Source organism: Sphaeramia orbicularis, chromosome 13 (assembly GCF_902148855.1).
Source record: "Sphaeramia orbicularis chromosome 13, fSphaOr1.1, whole genome shotgun sequence".
Lineage (NCBI taxonomy): Eukaryota > Metazoa > Chordata > Actinopteri > Kurtiformes > Apogonidae > Sphaeramia > Sphaeramia orbicularis.
The window spans coordinates 50859082-50880307 of NC_043969.1; the positions used below are offsets into that span (position 1 = coordinate 50859082).

Below are 21226 nucleotides of genomic sequence, written 5' to 3' on the forward strand. Positions count from 1 at the left end.
AAAAAAACAACCAGATTTGAATTTCTGGATGTTTGGGTCTTTAAGGGTTAATGTCAAAGTCTGATCCTAACAGAATGTACATTGAACTCCAAACCCCAAGATGCATTTCCAACCACCTGAATTTTGTTCAGTTTGTTGCTTCTTTTATTCTTTTTTTTTTACTTAATTTTAGTCTGTTTTGCATATTTTTTTCATGTTACTTATTATTTTGTACATTTTTTAAATGTATTTTTATTCATTTCACTTATTTGTTTTTGTTTATTTTGTCGCCTCATTTACTACTTTTTCTTCAATTTTGTTCAGATTGTGGCTTATTTTCTTCATCTTTACTTACTATTTTGTTGATTTATTATTCATTTTTGTTTATGATGTGAAGTACATGTGGCTGTGCACATGCATATGCACATGCACGTGCACATGCATATGCACATGCACGTGCGCATGCACACTCAGACCCTGTTATCAGTGATGCGGTTCAACGGCTTCATTAACTCTGTATCAGTCGGTTTCAGTTCAGGGAGTCGACACATGTACACAGATAAAACAGCAGATGACACAGCACCGATGGTTTCTGCACCGCTATCAGCGCTAACACGACACTAACAGAACAGTAACACAACACTAACACAATGCTAACACAAAGCTAACACAACACTAACATGGGAATGGATCTCTCCTTTATTGAGGTTTCTCTTTTTCTCACTGGGTTTTTTGGAATTTTTCTTTGCCGTGAAAGAGGGTCTGAGGACGGAGGACACCTGGGACATTAATCTATTTGCTTCATTGACTGTTTAACTAATTATTTGTCTGTTTACTTATTTTCATTGTGTTTTTTTTTAAATTTTTTTATCAATTCAACAAATTCTGTAAAGCCCTGTGAGGCGACCCTTTTGAGATACTGGGCTCTACAAATAAAAGTGAATTGAATTGAATTAACAAAACACTAACACAGCGCTAGCACAACACTAACACAACACTAACAAGACACTAACACAGCGCTAGCACAACACTAACACAACACTAACACAACACTAACAAGACACTAACACAGCGCTAACACAATGCTAACACAACTCCACAGGGGCATGTCAACTGCAGGTCAACTCCCAACAAACACGTATGGAATATCAGGTGTTTGTGTTCTAACAGGGGTCTGGGATACAAAACAATAATGACTAATGTCAGAATAGAGTTTTATATTATGGGATAGATATCAGTGCATTGGTTAGTTTGATGTACATTATCATCTTGTTTCTAAAATGACTCATAGATGGTTTGGACTGAATTTATATCAACATTGTTTTGGGGTTTTTGTTTTTCTTTTCTCCATGACTCTGATTTTCAATGTTCTTCCTCTTAATGTCTCTAATATTTTTCCTGCTCTGACTGTAAATAATCATTTCTATCGACTTTCATCACATCTGACTGAGGAAGAAAAATCTACCATTAAACTACAGTCAAATATTGATGTTCATTATTCTTAATCTTCTCAGTGCATCACAGTTGGTCATGGAGTTCCTCAAGGTTCATTTCTTGGATCGATACTGTTCACCTTCTACATGTTTCCTTTAAGTAACAATAAGGAAGGACATCATGTCTACAACTGTCACATGTCCTGCTCATGATGGTTGGACATAAAAACATCACTATTTCCTTAAAGTTTAATGGTAAACTTTTCTTCCTTAGTCAGATGTGATGAAAGTAGATGGTTAGAAAAAAAGGTAAAATGTACAAAATAAGCAACAAAATTAATAAAAATGAACACAGGCATAAAAGTACACAAAAATGAAGAAATACAGAAAAGTGCATCATAATGATCAAAATACACACAAAAAAGAAAGATGGTTAGTTATGGAAGAAAATTATTATTTAGTCACATTTAAAATCAGAGGCAAGGGTTAAAACAACTAAACAAAACAATGTTGATATAAATTCAGTCCAAACCATCTATGAGTCATTTTAGAAACACAGATAATAATTGAACCCAAATGAACCAATGCACTGATATCTATCCCATAATATAAAACATTCTGACATTAGTCCTTATTGTTTTGGATCCCAGACCCCTGTTAGAACAGAAACACCTGGATTCAACAGGTTCATAAACTGATGGACACATAGAGTAGAAACAACTGTTTTTACATTGATTTATTCATTTTGTTGATTATTTTATCCAGTTTTGTTCATTTTGTTGATTATTTTGATCTTTCATACTTCTTTTTTGGATTATTTTGTTCATTTTGTTGATTATTTTGGTCTTTTTTACATATTTTTTTGATTATTTTGTTTATTTTGTTGATTATTTTGGACATTTTTTAAATTACTTTGTTTGTTGATAATTATGTTTATTTTGTTCTTTTTACTCATTTTTTTGATAAACCAAAACCAAACTACCCAACACCTGGATTCAACAGGTCCACAGACTGTTGGACAGATAGTGGATCTTTAACAGATGTTTTCCTGTTGTTTTTTTCTCTTGTCTTTCTTCCAAACACATGTTTTGTTTCTAAACTAAACCCTTGTCTTTTTAACTCACATCCAGTTTCCTCCATCAGGTCTTTGGCACCTGGGACCCGGTCCAGTCTGGAGCTACTCGAGCCCATCCTGGTCCTGGTCCTGGTCCTGGTCCTGGTCCTGGTCCTGGTCCTGATCCTGGTCTTGGTCCTGGTGTTGGTCCTGGTCCTAGTCCTGGTCCTCCTGCTGTTGGACGTCTGTCTGTCTCTGTCCGTCTGTCTGTCTGTGTGTGTTTACAGCTGTAGAAGGCGGACCATATGGGTCTCCTGTGATTGACAGGTATGTGAGCCAATGGCAGCTCATCTGAGACGCCCCCACTGACCAATGAGCTTCAGTCAGAGAAAAACAACAAACAGGTTCATTTAACAGAAAAGAAGTCAAACATAAAACAACTGGCATCAGAAATAGTTTACTATTTAGGATTTTATTAACACAAAAGTTTTTGTCACACCTTACAAAGGATTTTTTTTTTTTTTTCCCAAGTGTTTATCTCCTTTTATTCTAATATTATTGTCTGTATTTTACATTTTTCAGTATAAATCTTGTATTTTTCTATATTTAATTCACTGATCATGTAGAAGTTCATTAAAACTCAGAGTAAATGTAAAGGTTATTTTATCAAAAACAGAGAAAACTGAAGAAAAAGGGACATTTACAGTCAAATCTATCATGAACTGAACATAAACTGTCTCCAACCACTTTTTTTTAAAATTAATTTTACTTATTTTATTTGTTTTTGTTGTTCATTCTTCTTCCTATTTTATTATTTTTTTCTTCAGTTTTGTTCAGTTTGTGTGCCTCCCCAAACACCACCAAAATTTAATCATTTGTTCCTTGTGCCAGTATCAACATTTCCTGAAATTTTCATCAAAAATCCGTCCATAACTTTTTGAGTTATCTTGCACATGTACAGACAGACAGACAGACAAACCAACGCCGGCAAAAACATAGCCTCCTTGGTGGAGGTAAAAATGCATCTGAAAAAACAAAATCAAAACCAGTTGTATCATGATGTTTCCAAAATAGGGAATTATTTAATTTAAAAAAAAAAAACGCCAAAACTTGTCCTTTCCTGACATTTCCTGGCTCTCAGGAGGTTAATTCTAATGCATTTTTGTTTATTTTTCTCAAATTATTTATTATTTAGTTATTTTTTTGTAATTATTTTTGTTTATTTGATCTATTATTTAATATAAACCAAGCGTCTCTGTCCACTGTCATTTATTACCTCCACCAAGGAGGTTATGTTTTTGTCGCCGCTGGTTTGTCTGTCTGTCTGTCTGTCTGTCTGTCTGTCTGTGTGCAAGATAACTCAAAAAATTATGGATGGATTTGGATGAAAATTTTAGGAAATGTTGATACTGGCACAAGGAACAAATGATTCAATTTAGGTGATGATCGGGGGTGGGGGGGCACTGGGGCCCACTGATCTGCCTTGGCGAACGTCTGCACTCTCCGAGTGCTTTTCTAGTTGAAGATGAAAGCGTCGAACACCTTCTCAATAATAAAAGTGTGTGACTGTCTGTGGACACTAGAGGGCACCGTTCCCTTACAGAAGAGCTGGAAAACACTCAGAAGAAGCTGAAGGGGTTCTAAAACTGACTCCACCAGTAAATGTAAGAATGTGTTGTCGCATTGATCTGTGAATTTATGGGAATTTCCTGGAGTTTTCTGAAAGTTTCTGTTGAAACTGTAAGAAAAATATTAAAGGAAGTTTACGTTTTCTGCATTTTACTGTCACCTGTTCTGTCCTTCATGAAAACAGCACAAATAACACAACTATAAGAAAAAAAAAGAAAATAGAACAAATTCTTGTCTGCTGCTTAGTCCACGAGTTGTGAATCAAAGCATCTTAAATGTCAATATCAAAACTCACAGCATGTTAATTTAATAAATAACATGAAAAACTTGAGCAAAACATTGACTAAGATTAATTAAAAAAGAATAAAATAATCAACAAAATGAACAAAAACAGACCCAGTTATCAATAAAATGAACAAAAATGAATTTAAAAAACAAAATGAGTAACATGAAGAAAATAAGCCACAAACTGAACAAAATGTATGAAAAAAATAATAGAATAGGCAACAAAATGAAGAAAAACTAATAAAATAACATGTGAAATGAATAAAAATGAACAAAAACCAAACAAACAGCTGGGCTTTTTTTGTTTTCTATTTGTGTTTTTTTGTTTTTTTTTTCCAGGGAAACAAGTGTTATTTATTATTTTTTATATTGTCTTAAACAGAGGGAACTGGGGAAAAAAGCCAAACCATGTAGTTTATGTTCAGTTAATGATGTATACTCATAAAAAAGTCCCTTTTTCTTCAGTTTTCTGTTTCTGATTTAATAACCTTTGAATTTACTGAGTTTTAATGAACATTTACATGATCAGTGAATTAAATATAGAAAAATACATTATTTATACCAAAAATAATGTAAAATACAGAGAATAATATAAAAGGAGAAAATCACATAAAGATTAATTAGAGAGAATGGAACATAGAATAGAATAACATAGAATGGACCATAGAACATAGAATAGAACAACATAGAATACAACAGAATAACATAGAATAAAATAATAGAACAGAATAGAACAGAATATTATAGAATAGAATAGATCAGAATAGAATATTTTATTGTTATTGTAAACTGTCCATTGAAAGTCAAAGTGCATCCAACTGTGCATCATATAAAACCTATAAAAATACAAATAAAAGCAGCTAAAATAAACCGGCTGCAGGTAAAACTGAATCTTATTTTAAAAATAAACTTCTGTGGTAGATTTATGGGTCAAAGTCCACAGTTACATACCACTTCCTTTCAGCTTCTGCCTGTTGAGTCATTTCTCAGAATCCCTGTTGGTTCGACACCTGGAAATGAAAGTACAGACACGTCAGGTATTCAGAGGACAGGTGACAGGTGGGCGGGACATATCTGGTATTCAGAGAACAGGTGACAGGTGGGCGGGACATATCTGGTATTCAGAGAACAGGTGACAGGTGGGCGGGACATATCTGGTATTCAGAGAACAGGTGACAGGTGGGCGGGACATATCTGGTATTCAGAGAACAGGTGACAGGTGGGCAGGGTCACGCTTCAAGGCTAGTCTGGGTGTCAACACTTTTCTGGGTAACAAACGTCCAGACTCCACCCAGCATCAGGTCCAGGAGCCAGGGTCTGCCATGGCATGGGGTCAAAGGTCATCCTTACCTCTGTGATGGGGTCAAAGGCCATCCTGACCTCTGTGACGGGGTCAAAGGTCATCCTCAACCCTGTGACGGGGTCAAAGGCCATCCTCAACCCTGTGACGGGGTCAAAGGTCATCCTCACCTCTGTGATTTGGTCAAAGGTCATCCTCACCTCTGTGATGGGGTCAAAGGTCATCCTCAAGTCTGGGACAGGGTCAAAGGTCATCCTCACCTCTGTGACGGGGTCAAAGGTCATCCTCAACCCTGTGACGGGGTCAAAGGCCATCCTCACCTCTGTGATGGGGTCAAAGGTCATCCTCACCTCTGTGACGGGGTCAAAGGTCATCCTCAACCCTGTGACGGGGTCAAAGGCCATCCTCACCTCTGTGATGGGGTCAAAGGTCATCCTCACCTCTGTGACAGGGCCAAAGGTCATCCCCACCTTTGTGACGGGGTCAAAGGTCATTCTCACCTCTGTGACGCTGCGTTAAACACTGAAAAACACAGATTTAAATCAACACCTGTTCCCGATAACGACTGTGACCTTTACAGAAACAGAGTGGAGCAGCTTTAGCTCATTATTGTTTATCAGTAAATAATCATTCATTTACATATCGTTAGCCTCGGGGCGTAATTGCCTAGGTCATATTTTTTTCAGGTCAGAGCCAATGATGCAAAATGATGGAGCAGTCTTAGTAAAGTTACACCGATCACAATTTGCCCCCAAAAATGACGAATTATAAAATAAAAAGAACTGAACCCAAACTGGAGCCCTGGGGTACTCCACAGGCTGGACAGGGGCCACTCTGGGTCATAGGGAGCTAATTTACTACTGAATGACCTCTGAGGCCGACACATGACTCCAAGAGTAAAATGTAGTTACGCAGATATGACAATTTGGACAAAAACATACGACTGAGGTAGTACGTTATGCTACGATGCTAACGATACGAGAATTAACGTCACGTTGACTCTTTCAACAGCGTCTAGTCTCTGAAGAATTAGATGATGGATTTATTCTGTGTTTCTAAGGCTCCATCCACAGCAGGTCTTACTTATGGGTGAAATCCAGTTTTTTTGTGTGCTGGTTCATATTCCACATTAAACGCGACTTCTATCAGTTTTGAGTCTGAACTGAATGTGACCCTGAAGTGACCCACATGCACTAAAGAGGTCCTGATGGAATACATGACCATGCAGACACACACTGTGTTTACAGAAGGAATTATGGTTTTCCTCCGCTCCTCCTCCTGGGACGAACAACTGGGACGTGTGTCGCATTTCAATGACATAAAGGTCGGATAAATGCGACCTGGACATTCAGACTGAAGTCACATTAGAAAATATCAGATCTGTATCAGATTTAGGACCACATATGAAAGTGGTCTGGGTTGGATTTAGGACCACATATGAAAATGGTCCGGGTCAGATTTAGGACCACATATGAAAGTGGTCCGGGTCAGATTTAGGACCACATATGAAAGTGGTGTGGGTCGGATTTAGGACCACATATGAAAGTGGTCCGGGTCGGATTTAAGACCACATATGAAAATGGTCCGGGTCAGATTTAGGACCACATATGAAAGTGGTCCGGGTCGGATTTAAGACCACATATGAAAATGGTCCAGGTCAGATTTAGGACCACATATGAAAGTGGTCTGGGTCAGATTTAGGACCACATATGAAAGTGGTCTGGGTTGGATTTAGGACCACATAAGAGTGTGGTCTGGGTCAGATTTCAGACCACATATGAGATTGGTCTGGGTCAGATTAGTGCTGTTCAGACTGTCTGTAACAGATCAGATGCAGGTCACATATGGACAAAAACACCGCATTTGGGCCACATTTGACTGAAGTCTGAACGCAGCCTATGAGACGCCACAGTAGCTAACAAAACCCCGCCCCCAAACTTTGAACAAACTGTGCAATTTGTTCTGAAAAGATATTTTTACTGAGATTAACCGATAAACTCCAGTGACAGTCGCGTCTATTTTACTTATCCAACACTTTAAAACCAACACATTAGGCCAATGGGCTGTACACGGATATAAAAACAAACAAAACACAAAAAAGAATGAATAAAAAACAAATGTAAAAACTGTAGAATTTTACTGCATGTGCACATCTGGAATGAAAACAGGCCTTTCATGTGTGTGTTTTTGTGATGCAGGTCTGGAGGGATGAGGTCACTGATGCAGAAAAGGTTTGAAACCCAGAGCAGGAAGACCCAGAGAAGCCCCGCCCACTCAGACTGACTGACAGGTGGTATTTGCTGTTCTGCTGCTGAGACTCACTGAGCTTTTGTCCCGACTGTCACAACCAATGAAAGCCAAGGTATGTCAGAGAGAGAGAGAGAGAGAGAGAGAGAGAGAGAGAGAGAGAGAGAGAGAGTGGATGGTGTGTGTGTGTGTGTGTGTGTGTGTGTGTGTGTGTGCGTGCGTGCGTGCGTGCGTGTGTGTGTGTGTTGGCTGACAGCCAACAGGAAATGAATGAAGTTTTCCTGGCTGGGTGAACTTTGACCCCTCCCTCCAAACTCCCTCACTGACAACATGAGTGAAACTGGACTAAAGGACTGTTGACAGTGGAAGAAAATATCTGATTTCTTTTTTTTTGTTTTGTTTTTTTAATACAATGAGTCACCTTTGATTCTATTTTAAGACAAATGTTTGAGATGAAGACGAGCAGAAGGAGCAGCTTTAAGGACAAATTAAATGTAACTGTTGTATGGGGTTAGGATGGAGTCAAACCTGTTCATATACATGAAACAGATGTGTGTTCATATTAGTCTGAAGTTGGACATAAATACATCTGTGTAAACTGTTGAATGAGTTCAGTCATACAATAAATGTATTGTGTGTATTTTATCAGAATATGAATGAATAAGTTTAGACATGAAATTAACCTTCACAATCGTTCTTTCTCCATCACAAATACAAATTCACTACCGTGACTCTACTGTCCAAAATATGTCCCCACTTCACAGATATTATTTCTGTATCTATGGATTCACAGACTGACCATGAGTTCAGGTTCCAGGTCCAGATCAGGTCCAGATCAGGTCTAGATCAGGTCCAGATCAGGTCCAGATCAGGCAGGATCACTGTCCAGGATAGACGACAACAGGAAATCAGGTCAAATCAAACCATTTACACATTGTTCTGACCACGAAGAAGGTGTTTGTTCTTCAGACTGAAAAAAATAAATGCAGATGCAGAATAAAGGACATAAATGAGAAAAAAGGATATATACAAAAGAAAAAAGGATACATACAAGAGAAAAAAAGGATATATACAAAAGAAAAAAGGATATATACAAGAGAAAAAAAGGATATATACAAAAGAAAAAAGGATATATACACAACAGAAAAAAAGGACATAAACAAGAGAAAAAAGGATATATTCGAGAAAAAAGGATATATACAAGAGAAAAAAAGGATATATATAAGAGAATAAAGGATATATACATGGTAAAATTAAAACACAGTCCATTTGATGGGGACATTGCTCACTAATCATAATATTTCTTAAACATAAGACACTGTAAATAAGCCAGTTAAATGCTAATGCTAATGTTCATCTGTCATGCAGAGCTGAAAATCACACACCAATGAGCATGTCTGAATGTTTGTACCAGTTTATACATGATTGTGTTGTCGTGTGGACAGAGATGTTCTGTAAACTGATGGTTATGTGGATGTGGACAGATCAGTGTGGACATGGGGTTCAAATCAACTCTAACATGGACACAAACAGAACCAGATCCAGAACCAGATCCAGAACCAGATCCAGAACCAGTGGGTTTCACAAACAGGATCTTATTGGACACAGTTGAGTTTATGTTTGGGATGTTCTTCCACTCTGCTCCTTCTTCTTCTCCTCCTCCTCCTTCTTCTTCTCCTCCTCCTCCTTCTTCTCCTCCTCCTTCTTCTTCTCCTCCTTCTTCTTCTCCTCCTCCTCCTTGTTCTTCTTCTTCTCCTCCTCCTCCTCCTTGTTCTTCTTCTTCTCCTCCTCCTCCTTCTTCTTCTCCTCCTCCTCCTCCTTCTTCTTCTCCTCCTCCTCCTCCTCCTTGTTCTTCTACTTCTCCTCCTCCTCCCTCTTCTCCTTCTTCTTCTCCTCCTCCTCCTCCTCCTCCTCCTTGTTCTTCTTCTTCTCCTCCTCCTCCCTCTTCTCCTCCTCCTCCTTCTTCTTCTCCTCCTCCTCCTCCTTGTTCTTCTACTTCTCCTCCTCCTCCCTCTTCTCCTTCTTCTTCTCCTCCTCCTCCTCCTTGTTCTTCTTCTTCTCCTCCTCCTCCTCCTCCTTGTTCTTCTTCTTCTCCTCCTCCTCCCTCTTCTCCTCCTCCTCCTTCTTCTTCTCCTCCTCCTCCTCCTTGTTCTTCTACTTCTCCTCCTCCCTCTTCTCCTTCTTCTTCTCCTCCTCCTCCTCCTTGTTCTTCTTCTTCTCCTCCTCCTCCTCCCTCTTCTCCTTCTTCTTCTCCTTCTCTTCCTCCTCCTCCTTGTTCTTCTTCTTCTCCTCCTCCTCCCTCTTCTCCTTCTTCTTCTTCTTCTCCTCCTCCTCCTCCTCCCTCTTCTCCTTCTCCTCCTCCTCTTCTGCCTTCAGTTTGACATCAACATGAACCACAGTGGTCAGTTTCAAAAGCCCTTCTTTGACCACAGACTGGACTCTCTTATAGTTCAGTTTGAGAAGTTTCAGATGATTGGACCGGTCATCTTTCCTTTTCTACAGGAATGTCAGAAATGTGGTTATATAACTGTGCCATTGTTTCAGAGACAAATGAGAGGTGACGCTCTGCCATCCAGCAGCAGAAAAGAGGAGGAGGAGGAGTATCCCACTGTGTCCACGGGGTAATGAGAGTAAACCCAACCGGAAGGTAAACCAGACCACAGTCCACCGTTCAGCCACCATTTAACCCTTTAGTGTCCCAGAGCTGCTTTAACCACTGACAGCCCATAATATGCACAGTATCATATTCATGCCAGAATGTTTTTGTATGTCATCAACTGGAAAATACCAAATACTCAAAAACTGTCATATTAAAACCCTTTAAATGCCATGTTTGTGATGGAAACAAACAGTATTTTTTAAGCAAAAAACCTAACAATTGTTTTTTTTTTTCAATATTCTACATAAAAATTGTATTAGTTATTTTATTTTATGTTTTCATCCTGTCATATGTCAATGATTGACACCAACATTGGTTCAGGTACATTATTATTTCTTGTGATATGTCAAATGCTAAAATGTGTCAATGTGCATTTTTTTATATTAGTATTTTCAAATATGTAAATAATACATATTCCAACTATATGCAAATATCTAAACTTCATTATTTTCATTTTTTTTTTGTATTTAATCAATTGGAGCCATAAACAAAAACACCAAATACTCAATAAGTGTAATATTTTTAACCCTTTAAATGACATGTTTGTAATGGAAACAAACCATATTTTTTGATGCAAATAAAATGTAAAATTTTACCTTCAGTATACTACATAAAAAAAACTATGTTCAAGGTCGAGGCAGTGGCACCAAAAACAGCTGCTGACCACTGGGTTTAGCCCCCACACCTCCAAAACTAATGTTCTCCTGACTGATGCCCAGTCTGTCCGAAACATCCAACAAGAAAGAAAAGAACAGTTCATGCGCTGCCTTCACCTCATTTAAAGACCAGACAGACATGATTCAGTGGATTCATCAAACTGCAGATAAACTGGCATTGACAGCATCTAGACCCGAGCAGGAAGACAAAGCTACGTCTGTCCACCAAGCAAAAACCATCAGCAAAACTAAGCAACGCAACAAGTGGAAGACTGAAGACTGTCCAGACCCCAGAGCAGCAGACAGACAACAGAGGACCTACTGGAAGACTGACCCCAGGACCATGGACCTACAGAGGACACTGTGGACAGAGGACAAACACAACCTCTGTGGCGCCTTAGACCACGCCCATTAAACTTTAATAAATACTGATGTTTATAAAGTAAACACGATGGTGCAGTGGTCAGTACTGTGGCCTCATCAGCCCGTTTGCCACTGGTGTTCTGGAATATCCCCCCTTTCTTCCGTCCTGTAATCTGTGTAAATGAAATGGTGGATCTTTTGGTTCCTTGGAACCAGGATTCAGGAACGCTATGGAAAAGGAACACCTCTGGTTCCAACCAAGGTGTCACCCCAGTGGTGACCCCCCCCCCCCCTCCCTTGGCACTTGGACTGGAGGACTGTATCCATGACAACATTTGTGGAACGGTGAAAGACTCTGGAGAAAATAACAACACCGCTATGATCACGGTATTTCTGACGCGCAAGTTCTACGTCCCGCTATCTGCTGTGTCCTCACCCCTTTGACTGGTGAACGCAGGTCCATGTCTGTGTAAAAGTCTAGCTGTCTCACCTGTGTTCGCCCTTTGCCTTTTCTGTGGAAATCAGGCGCGCGCACGCACACACACACACACACACACACACGACCCTAGTGAGGATAAAGGAGGTTCAGAAGGTATATATTAGATAAATATGTGGACACATCATGTCTCCAGCTGTCAGATGTCCTGATCATGAGGATCGGACACAGAAACATTAATATTAATAATTAATATATCTATCCCATAATATAAAACTATATTCTGACATTAGTCCTTATTGTTTTGGATCCCAGACCCCCGTTAGAACAGAAACACCTGGATTCAATGTGTCCACAGACTTTTGTCCACTTGTGTCTGAGTTAGACAGTTATGATCTGAGGATAACGACATGTGTAATGAGTCTAGAAGTACCACAGAAGTCAGTTTTAAACACCAGTGACCAGCGTTCTCATAAAAACCACAGATCCTGTGTGTTTTTATTGATCAGAATCGACTTCAGTTCAAAAGGAAAATGATTTTCTTTTGCTACTTTTCAGACTTTGTACGACCCAGATGCACCCTGGGAAACCCAAGCAGCAGGTCCTACTGGTCGTCATCTGAGTTCATCCTGGAAGTTGTTCTGACCTAACTCCACAGTCTGAATCCCAACGCAGACCCAGTCCTGCACAGGTTTCCCTTCAGTTGTGTAACTCAACCTGCTTATCGTGTTTTTAAACCCATATCTCATTCCTCATCTGACTTTGGTTTCCCGGCTGAAAACCCCATGCCTGCTGTCACCACCTCTTCCTCTTCCTACTTATTCGGGAGTTTCCAGTTTTCTTAATGGCAAAATGGGTTTCTGAGATGGTTTAATCTGAAGGATCGGATTTCTTGTAAGTTCACAATGCAACACGTCTGTCCACTTATTCACATAAATGTCCCTGTTTCTAATCAGACAGAACATCAGTGAGTCATCACCAGTGTTGGGAGTAACCTGTTACAAAAGTAATCCATCACAGTAACAGATTACTTTTTTTTGCTGTAATGCAGTAGTGTAAGGCATTACTAATCAATTTTCAGTCATATTTTACTCAGTACATGTTCAATAGTACTTGCGTTACACACAAACAAACAAAAAACAGCAAGACCATGAGACCTTAAGGCATGGGTGTCAAACTCATTTCAGTTCAGGGGCCAATTTCAGCCAAATCTGGTCTGAAGTGGGCTGGACCAGTAAAATAATAACATAATTTTATATAAATAAAGTCAACTCCAAACTTTCCTTACATGATGAAAATGTTCACATCTACAAACTGTCCTTTAAATCAATGTGAAGAACATGAGTGACCTAAAATTTAAGAAAAATAAGTGCAATTTTAACAATTTTCTGCCTCAGTTTATCATTGACGTCATGTTCATTACAACATACTCACAGTGGATCTATAAATACACTAAACATTTAATAACAGGCAGAATATTGTTAAAATTATACTTTTTTCAGGTTTTTCATATTTTTTCAGGGTATTTACATTTTCTGTGAAATAATAGTTTTTTTTTAGTTTAAATACAGGAAAATTACATGAAAATATTTACATTTAGAAAGAGAAAAATATGGAGTTGTAAGTATTTATAGGCTATTATGATAATATTTTTCCTGGTCTGTATGTGGAACCTGAACCAACATTTTTGTGAATATCTTGAGTGTAGTTTTTGCATTTCACAAATTCATCCTATGGGCCAGCTTGGACCCTTTGGCGGGCCACATTTGGCCCCCGGGCTGCATGTTTGACATCCCTGCCTAAAGGAATTAAAAATTCGTCTGTAAAGTTCTATTTCCTGTTGGTGTTCAGCCAATGGGTGAAGACGGCAGAAGACAGTCCATTGTCCACATGGACGTACGCTCATTACTGACCCTAACTCTGCTTTACAGAAGCTCGTTAGTATGACCCCTGTGATCAGCAAGGACAAGGTAAGCTAACATCTCTAGGACTAGTTAGAATTCTTTATCGATTGCGGATTTATCTACTGGCATCCTCAGCCCTGCCCTGTTTGAACATGGAAAATGTTGACAAAAATGCAAACGTTCCTGCTGGGATTCCAGCAGGGGCGTCCCAAGGCTGTCCTATCACTGGTATTCGGGGGGGGGGTTCTACTGCACATGCACCATTAATGATGAGAGTTTGTATGTGTCAGGGTAGAGACTGCGATCTGGTAGGATCTGCGATTCTACCAGTAGAGACTCCGATCGTAGTCTCTACCAGTAGAAACTCCGATCCGAGTCTCTACTGGTAGAAACTCCGATCCGAACCCTAACCCTAACCCTAACCCCTAACCCTAACCCCTAACCCTAACCCTAACCCTAACCCTTCTACTGGCAGGATCGGAGTCTCTACTGGTAGAATCGCCGATCCTACCAAATCGCAGTCTCTACCCTTACATATGTAACTCCAAAGTAATACAGGGGTCATGTAACACATCACAATTCTGAGACAGTAATAGTGTATAAATGATAAATGATTTGCCACTGTGTTCTTTCAAATTCATCTCAATCATATAAAATATTTAATCCAAACTGAGTCAAACTGAAACCATGGCTGACGTCCAAGTCAGTTTTTTGTACGACGATTAAAGTCTACTAGAATAACATACCAGGAAACAGTTTAACGTGATCTCATTACGACACTGTGCTTTTAGTTTTGCAATGAGTAAACTTTGTTCACAGAAATGAAAGGACGCATTCAACAGGAGAAAACTGTTGAAAAACACAAGAGCATCCGATCAAAAATAGGACCAAGGCTCCTGTAGTCCAACGGCATCTTTAAAGACATTAACTGGCATTTGTTTGAACTTTCAACATCAGTCAAGGTCAAAGGTCATGGCATCAAATGGAAACCCATATGTGACTTCCTATCTAGTACCAACAGTAATTATATCAATATCTTCAACTGCTTTCAAGTTTTAACACCTTGATATGTGTCCCATTATAAACCAATGGGGATTTTCAAAAAATTCATAATAAATTCAAAAATCAGTATTTCCCAATTCTTCGAACAAACTTGGTAGACTTTACCCCCAAGATGTTCCACAACAAAATACCTTCTGCAGTTCAGACAAATAAAGGCCCGGTACCTTCTGCAGTTCAGACAAATAAAGGCCTGGTACCTTCTGCAGTTCAGACAAATAAAGGCCCAGTACCTTTTGCAACTGAGACAAATAAAGGCCCGGTACCTTCTGCAACTGGGACAAATAAAGGCCCAGTACCTTCTGCAACTGAGACAAATAGAGGCCCGGTACCTTCTGCAGTTCAGACAAATAAAGGCCTAGTACCTTCAGCAGTTCAGACAAATAAAGGCCTGGTACCTTCTGCAGTTCAGACAAATAAAGGCATGGTACCTTTTGCAACTGAGACAAATAAAGGCCCGGTACCTTTTGTGGTTCAGACAAATAAAGGCCTGGTACCTTCTGCAGTTCAGACAAATAAAGGCCCAGTACCTTTTGCAACTGAGACAAATAAAGGCCCAGTACCTTCTGCAACTGAGATAAACAAAGGCCCAGTACCTTCTGCAACTGAGATAAACAAAGGACCAGTACCTTCTGCGACTGGGACAAATAAAGGACCAGTACCTTCTGCAACTGGGACAAATAAAGGCCCAGTACCTTCTGCAACTGGGACAAATAAAGGCCCAGTACCTTCTGAAGTTCAGACAACTAAAGGCCCGGTACCTTCTGCAGTTCAGACAAATAAAGGCCCGGTACCTTCTGCAGTTCAGACAAATAAAGGCCTGGTACCTTCTGCAGTTCAGACAAATAAAGGCCCGGTACCTTCTGCAGTTCAGACAAATAAAGGCCCGATACCTTTTGCAGTTCAGACAAATAAAGGCTCGGTACCTTCTGAAAATAAAGCCCTGAACTGTACTTGGAAATAAGGTAGATGTAATTTTGGGAGCAACGAATGCAGACGTGTTGCAGCTTCAGATCCTGGTGCCATGACCTCCAGCTACTGCACGAGGAACCCTCTGCAGTGGTAGGATTTAGCTGTAAATCAGCAGGACTGAATGGGAATCTCCAGCCATCATAATGGAACTTCCTGGTTGTTTCCTGTTTTTGTATCCCTGTAGCCCAGCTGATAAAGTGTGTGTAGCTGAAGTCCACACACGTTGACGATGATGAATGGAGGGAAACACCAGAAGTCGTGCTGGGGTTTACACCGACACCATCATAGGGGACTCTTATGGCCCAGTTTCATTCACTTTTAGTTTTAATGGAGCTTTTTGTTCAGTTTCGGACTTCGGTTCAGTTTTAGCTTCAAGCACAGGTGTAGATTTAGGAATTGAGGAGTTTTATTTTAAATTTCTCTCTCTCTCTGTTTCTGAAATGTCCCATATTGTGCAAAGTCATTTCAGTTTTTCTTACCATGATCCACTGACAAAACCAATACCAATACCAATACCAAAACCAAAACCAGGCTGATTTACCTGAAGTTGTCGTGAATCTAGTTAGTGTTGCATTTATTGTTCTTCATGTTTATATTGTGTATTTCACGACATAAAACCTTGATGTTTTAAGTCCATCTCATTTACTGTTGAAGCCAAACTGATTAGAATCAAGGTTAAGGTGACCGTAATCTGATAAAAGATGTTTGTGACTGTATCTCAAATATTTATACACCAAATATGTAGAAAAACTTACAGAAAACTGCAGCTACTCTGAAAGTGGAGTGAACTAAACAACCAGTTACATATTAACAGAAGCTTCACTACACTTTGGTTAAACAATGAGAAATACAGAAACCTAAACTACAGTAAGACAGACCTTTACATTTTATTGTACCCTTTACTGAGCAAAACGAACTACAACAGTAATATTTGGGTGCTTCTATGAAACTGGGTTTATTTTAGTATCTGTCACTTCTCCATCTTTTTCGACCCAATAATAAAAGGTAAATGTAGACATATTTACCTCAGGATGGACCTAATGATGACCTCAGAGAAATGCACAAAAAATTATCCTCTTGCTCTGATCCATCCCATAATTAATGAATTTATAATCAAATATTGGGTCCAAAAATAGGACCCACATATGGACATTAAATCTCCCTAGGTGTCAGTGCATTAGATGTGTAAACGTGTGTAAATGGTCTTCTATAGACTATAAATAAAGACACTGTGTTAATGTCGATCCCAGTGTTTTTTTTAATCCGCACATGTGAGTTTTCATCAATCTCAGTCTCATTCTAGGTTTGGTGTGGAACCCATCATGTCCACTGGTGTTACATACAGAACCTGAACATTTAAACCCATATAAATCGTGAATGATGAATGAACAGCGGTCATTTTTGTCAAACACTCTGCCTTTAATATTTACTTCAATTCCCAAAACGCATTTGTGAGAGAATAAAGAGATATTTGAAAAAATAGTAGTACATAATTTTTGTGTCCTTTTGACCATATTACATATGGATTTTTGTATTAGATATAATGTAAAATAATATAAACGTGTTTTATCTGAAAAAGTTTATCTTTTATCTCAGTAAATATTGATTTTTTAAAATAAACCCAAAGTTCTTCCAAACCTGCTTCATAACATTAGTCTACAGGGTGGGGAAGCAAAATGTACAATGAACATTTAGTTGTTTTTTCTCAACAGGCACTATGTCAGTTGTTTTGAAGCCAAACATATACTGATGTCATAATCATACCTAACACTATTATCCATACCTTTTCAGAAACTTTTGCCCATATGAGTAATCAGGAAAGCAAACGTCAAAGAGTGTGTGATTTGCTGAATGCACTCGTCACACCAAAGGAGATTTCAAAAATAGTTGGAGTGTCCATAAAGACTGTTTATAATGGAAAGAAGAGAATGACTATGAGCAAAACTATTACCAGAAAGTCTGGAAGATACTATTGAAGAAGAATGGGAGAAGTTGTCACCCCAATATTTGAGGAACACTTGCGCAAGTTTCAGGAAGCGTGTGAAGGCAGTTATTGAGAAAGAAGGAGGACACATAGAATAAAAACATTTTCTATTATGGACATTTTCTTGTGGCAAATAAATTCTCATGACTTTCAATAAACTAATTGGTCATACACTGTCTTTCAATCCCTGCCTCAAAATATTGTAAATTTTGCTTCCCCACCCTGTACATCTGGTTTGAATGTTTAGCTCCTCTAAAACCAGTTTCATACAAACACCTATTTCAGTAAAGACATGAGGACATGAGTCAAACTTCCTGTAGTTCGATGGTTTCGTCCTAAATCTTCAGCATAAATGGAGTCTCCTGTTCTGATGGAACTTCCTTCTGCTCAGACAATAAACATTTCCTTTCTCCTATTTGAGCTTTTATTCATTTGTTGACTGTAAACAGTGAAACCACATGCATCTAAATTTAAACAGCGTCTGCCTTTGATCTCAGATGTTCATTGAAATGTGTCCAACCCCAGTCATGTCCTAATCATCTCTAATCCATTAGTCTGTCTGTGAATCACTGCTGTCATGGTGAACACCTTCGTAGATGACTCCATCATAAACACAGTCTACTTGTTTACAGAACATTATAGATCCTTCATTTAACAGACAGGGGTAGTTGTTTGTTTACCTGCTTTAGGTTCAGATACTTCCTGTAGCCTTCGTCAGAAGTGTCACATGATGTTGCTGTGACATGTTTTATCGGCCGCTCAGGAGGGTTGGTCCAACACCAGGGAGGGTTTACGCCCCCTGCCGTCTGCCATCTTCTCCAGGACCACATCCCAGGTGTGTGATCAGGTGTATGCGTCGTCGTCCCTGTTCACTGTCCTTGGCGTGTGCTTCTGTATCTGATGGTGTCTCTGATCCGGCAGTGGTACTTGTTGTCTTCACCACAGATGACCCTGGTGTTCCAGTCCAAACTGGGGGATTCTCTTCTGCAGTGCTGATTACAAAAATAATCAACTGCAGCTCTAGAATTCCTGCCCTGAAATGTTTGTCGAGTCCAGCCAGAACAAAACAAGAATTAGTACATTAGTATCCGAAGGTCCATCACCAGTGACAGAACCAGTAACAGAACCAGTGACAGAAGCAGTGAGATCACCAGTAACAGAACCAGTGACATCACCAGTAACAGAACAGTGACATCACCAGTGACATCACCAGTAACAGAACCAGTGACATCACCAGTAACAGAACAGTGACATCACCAGTGACATCACCAGTAACAGAACCAGTGACATCACCAGCGACAGCTCCAGTGACATCACCTGTCACATCACCAGTAACACAACCAGTGACATCACCAATAATAGAACCAGTGACATCACCAGTAACAGAACCTGTGACATCACCAGCGACAGCTCCAGTGACATCACCTGTCACATCACCAGTAACACAACCAGTGACATCACCAATAATAGAACCAGTGACATCACCAGTAACAGAACCTGTGACATCACCAGCGACAGCTCCAGTGACATCACCTGTCACATCACCAGTAACACAACCAGTGACATCACCAATAATAGAACCAGTGACATCACCAGTAACAGAACCAGTGACATCACCAGCGACAGCTCCAGTGACATCACCTGTCACATCACCAGTAACACAACCAGTGACATCACCAATAATAGAACCAGTGACATCACCAGTAACAGAACCTGTGACATCACCAGCGACATCATCAGCAACGTCAACTGTGACATCACCAGTGACATCACTGGTGTCAGCTCCAACCCCCTCCATATTTGACTTCAAAGTGATTGATTTACGACAGCTGATTTATGACAGCTGATTTACAACTGAGTCCTGGCTGGATGTTTCCTTTGGCACCTGCCACGGCTCTGATTTACTGTCACATACTTTACAGATGATGTCGTTCTCACCTAAGTGTTCAAAAACGGGACTTTTACTGAGGTAAGAATCAGTATGAAGGAAGTACAGCTGGCACTACACCACTGTAATATGTGATTGACAGCTCACGCTTCTATGGGTTTTTTGGATTTTCCCAAACACTTGACTGAACAAAACTAAGGAAATGATCCAACCCAGACAGGCCCTCCCCCTCAGAGACCATCTCACCTGACACTAATGTTTCTGCAGCATTTTAAATGATGACGGCGTCCTACGTTTACAAATAAATGCTCAGAAATAAACAGGAAACCCTTTTCCTGAGTATGTGATGCCTTCCCAGAAGCAGACAGCAGTTATTCCTCAGGCCTGTGCTGATGTAAACAGAGCAGTTTTTGTCACGACTCTGTAAACTCTATCATACGTCAAACTGATCCTACCGTTAAATGTTGAGTCATTTGAAGACGTTCTGTTGAGTAGTAGAAGTAGAATGGGAACACACAGACAGAAACATGATAAAACAGCAAAACAATCACCATGGGCTGAATTCTAGGATGTTTTTTGTTTTTATTTACATTATTTTAGACTTTTTTCTTTTGGGGTAATAATTCTAATAATTCTACCTGGTAACTTTAGGCATGAACACCATAATGACGCCTGAAAAAATTAACCCATAAAGACCCAGAGCTCCTTTTATGGCAGTTCTCAAAAGAATTTTCCCTATTTTTAACATTTAATAAGTGATTTATTAGCATTTATTATAATATTTCCCTCTGTATTTTACATTTTAAGTTAAATTAATATATCTTCCTATATTTAATTCACTGATCATGCAGATGTTCATTAAGCTCAGAGTAAATTCAAAGGTTATTGAATCAAAACAGAGAAAACTGAAGAAAAAGTCCGTTTTTCAGTCCAATCATTAACTAAACATAAATCAAGTGACTTTTTATTCATTTTATATGTTTTTGTTCATTTCGTTGCCTATCTTATTATTTTTCTGTCTTAAATTTTGTTTGGCTTATTGCTTATTTTCTTAGTGTCACTTATTATTTTGTTGATTGTTCATTTTATTGATGACTTTGGCTGTTTTTGTTCATTTTGTTGCTTCTTTTATTTTTTTTAACTTCACATTTTGCAGATATTTACACATTTTTTTTGCAGATGTTTTCATTCATTTTTGTTCATTTTATGTCTTATTGATCATAAACCCAGTGTGGACATTTGGGTCTTTAAGGGTTAAGGATGGACGTTTGGGTCTTTAAGGGTTAAAGGTGGACATTTTGGTCTTTAAGGGTTAAGGATGGACGTTTGGGTCTTTAAGGGTTAAAGGTGGACATTTTGGTCTTTAAGGGTTCAAGGT

At 39.2% G+C, this 21226-nt stretch overlaps 1 protein-coding gene across 6 annotated transcripts in view; it reads right to left on the reverse strand.

The window, feature by feature from the left end:
* The window catches only part of chp2 (calcineurin-like EF-hand protein 2), a 38580-nt gene that overhangs the window by 12933 nt on the left and 4421 nt on the right, over nt 1–21226 (reverse strand). For 5 of the 6 annotated variants that reach the window (XR_003937180.1, XM_030153148.1, XM_030153150.1 and 2 more), the window contains exons 2-4: nt 8727–8808; nt 5332–6202; nt 2537–2843 (exon numbers count right to left, since the gene is read on the reverse strand). Coding sequence is in view for 5 of the 6 variants with exons in the window: in XM_030153148.1 (XP_030009008.1) it covers nt 2537–2603 (67 nt within the window). In the remaining variant the exon portion in view is untranslated. The remainder of the gene's footprint in view (nt 1–2536; nt 2844–5331; nt 6203–8726; nt 8809–21226) is intronic. The other variant, XM_030153149.1, reaches the window with a different exon arrangement.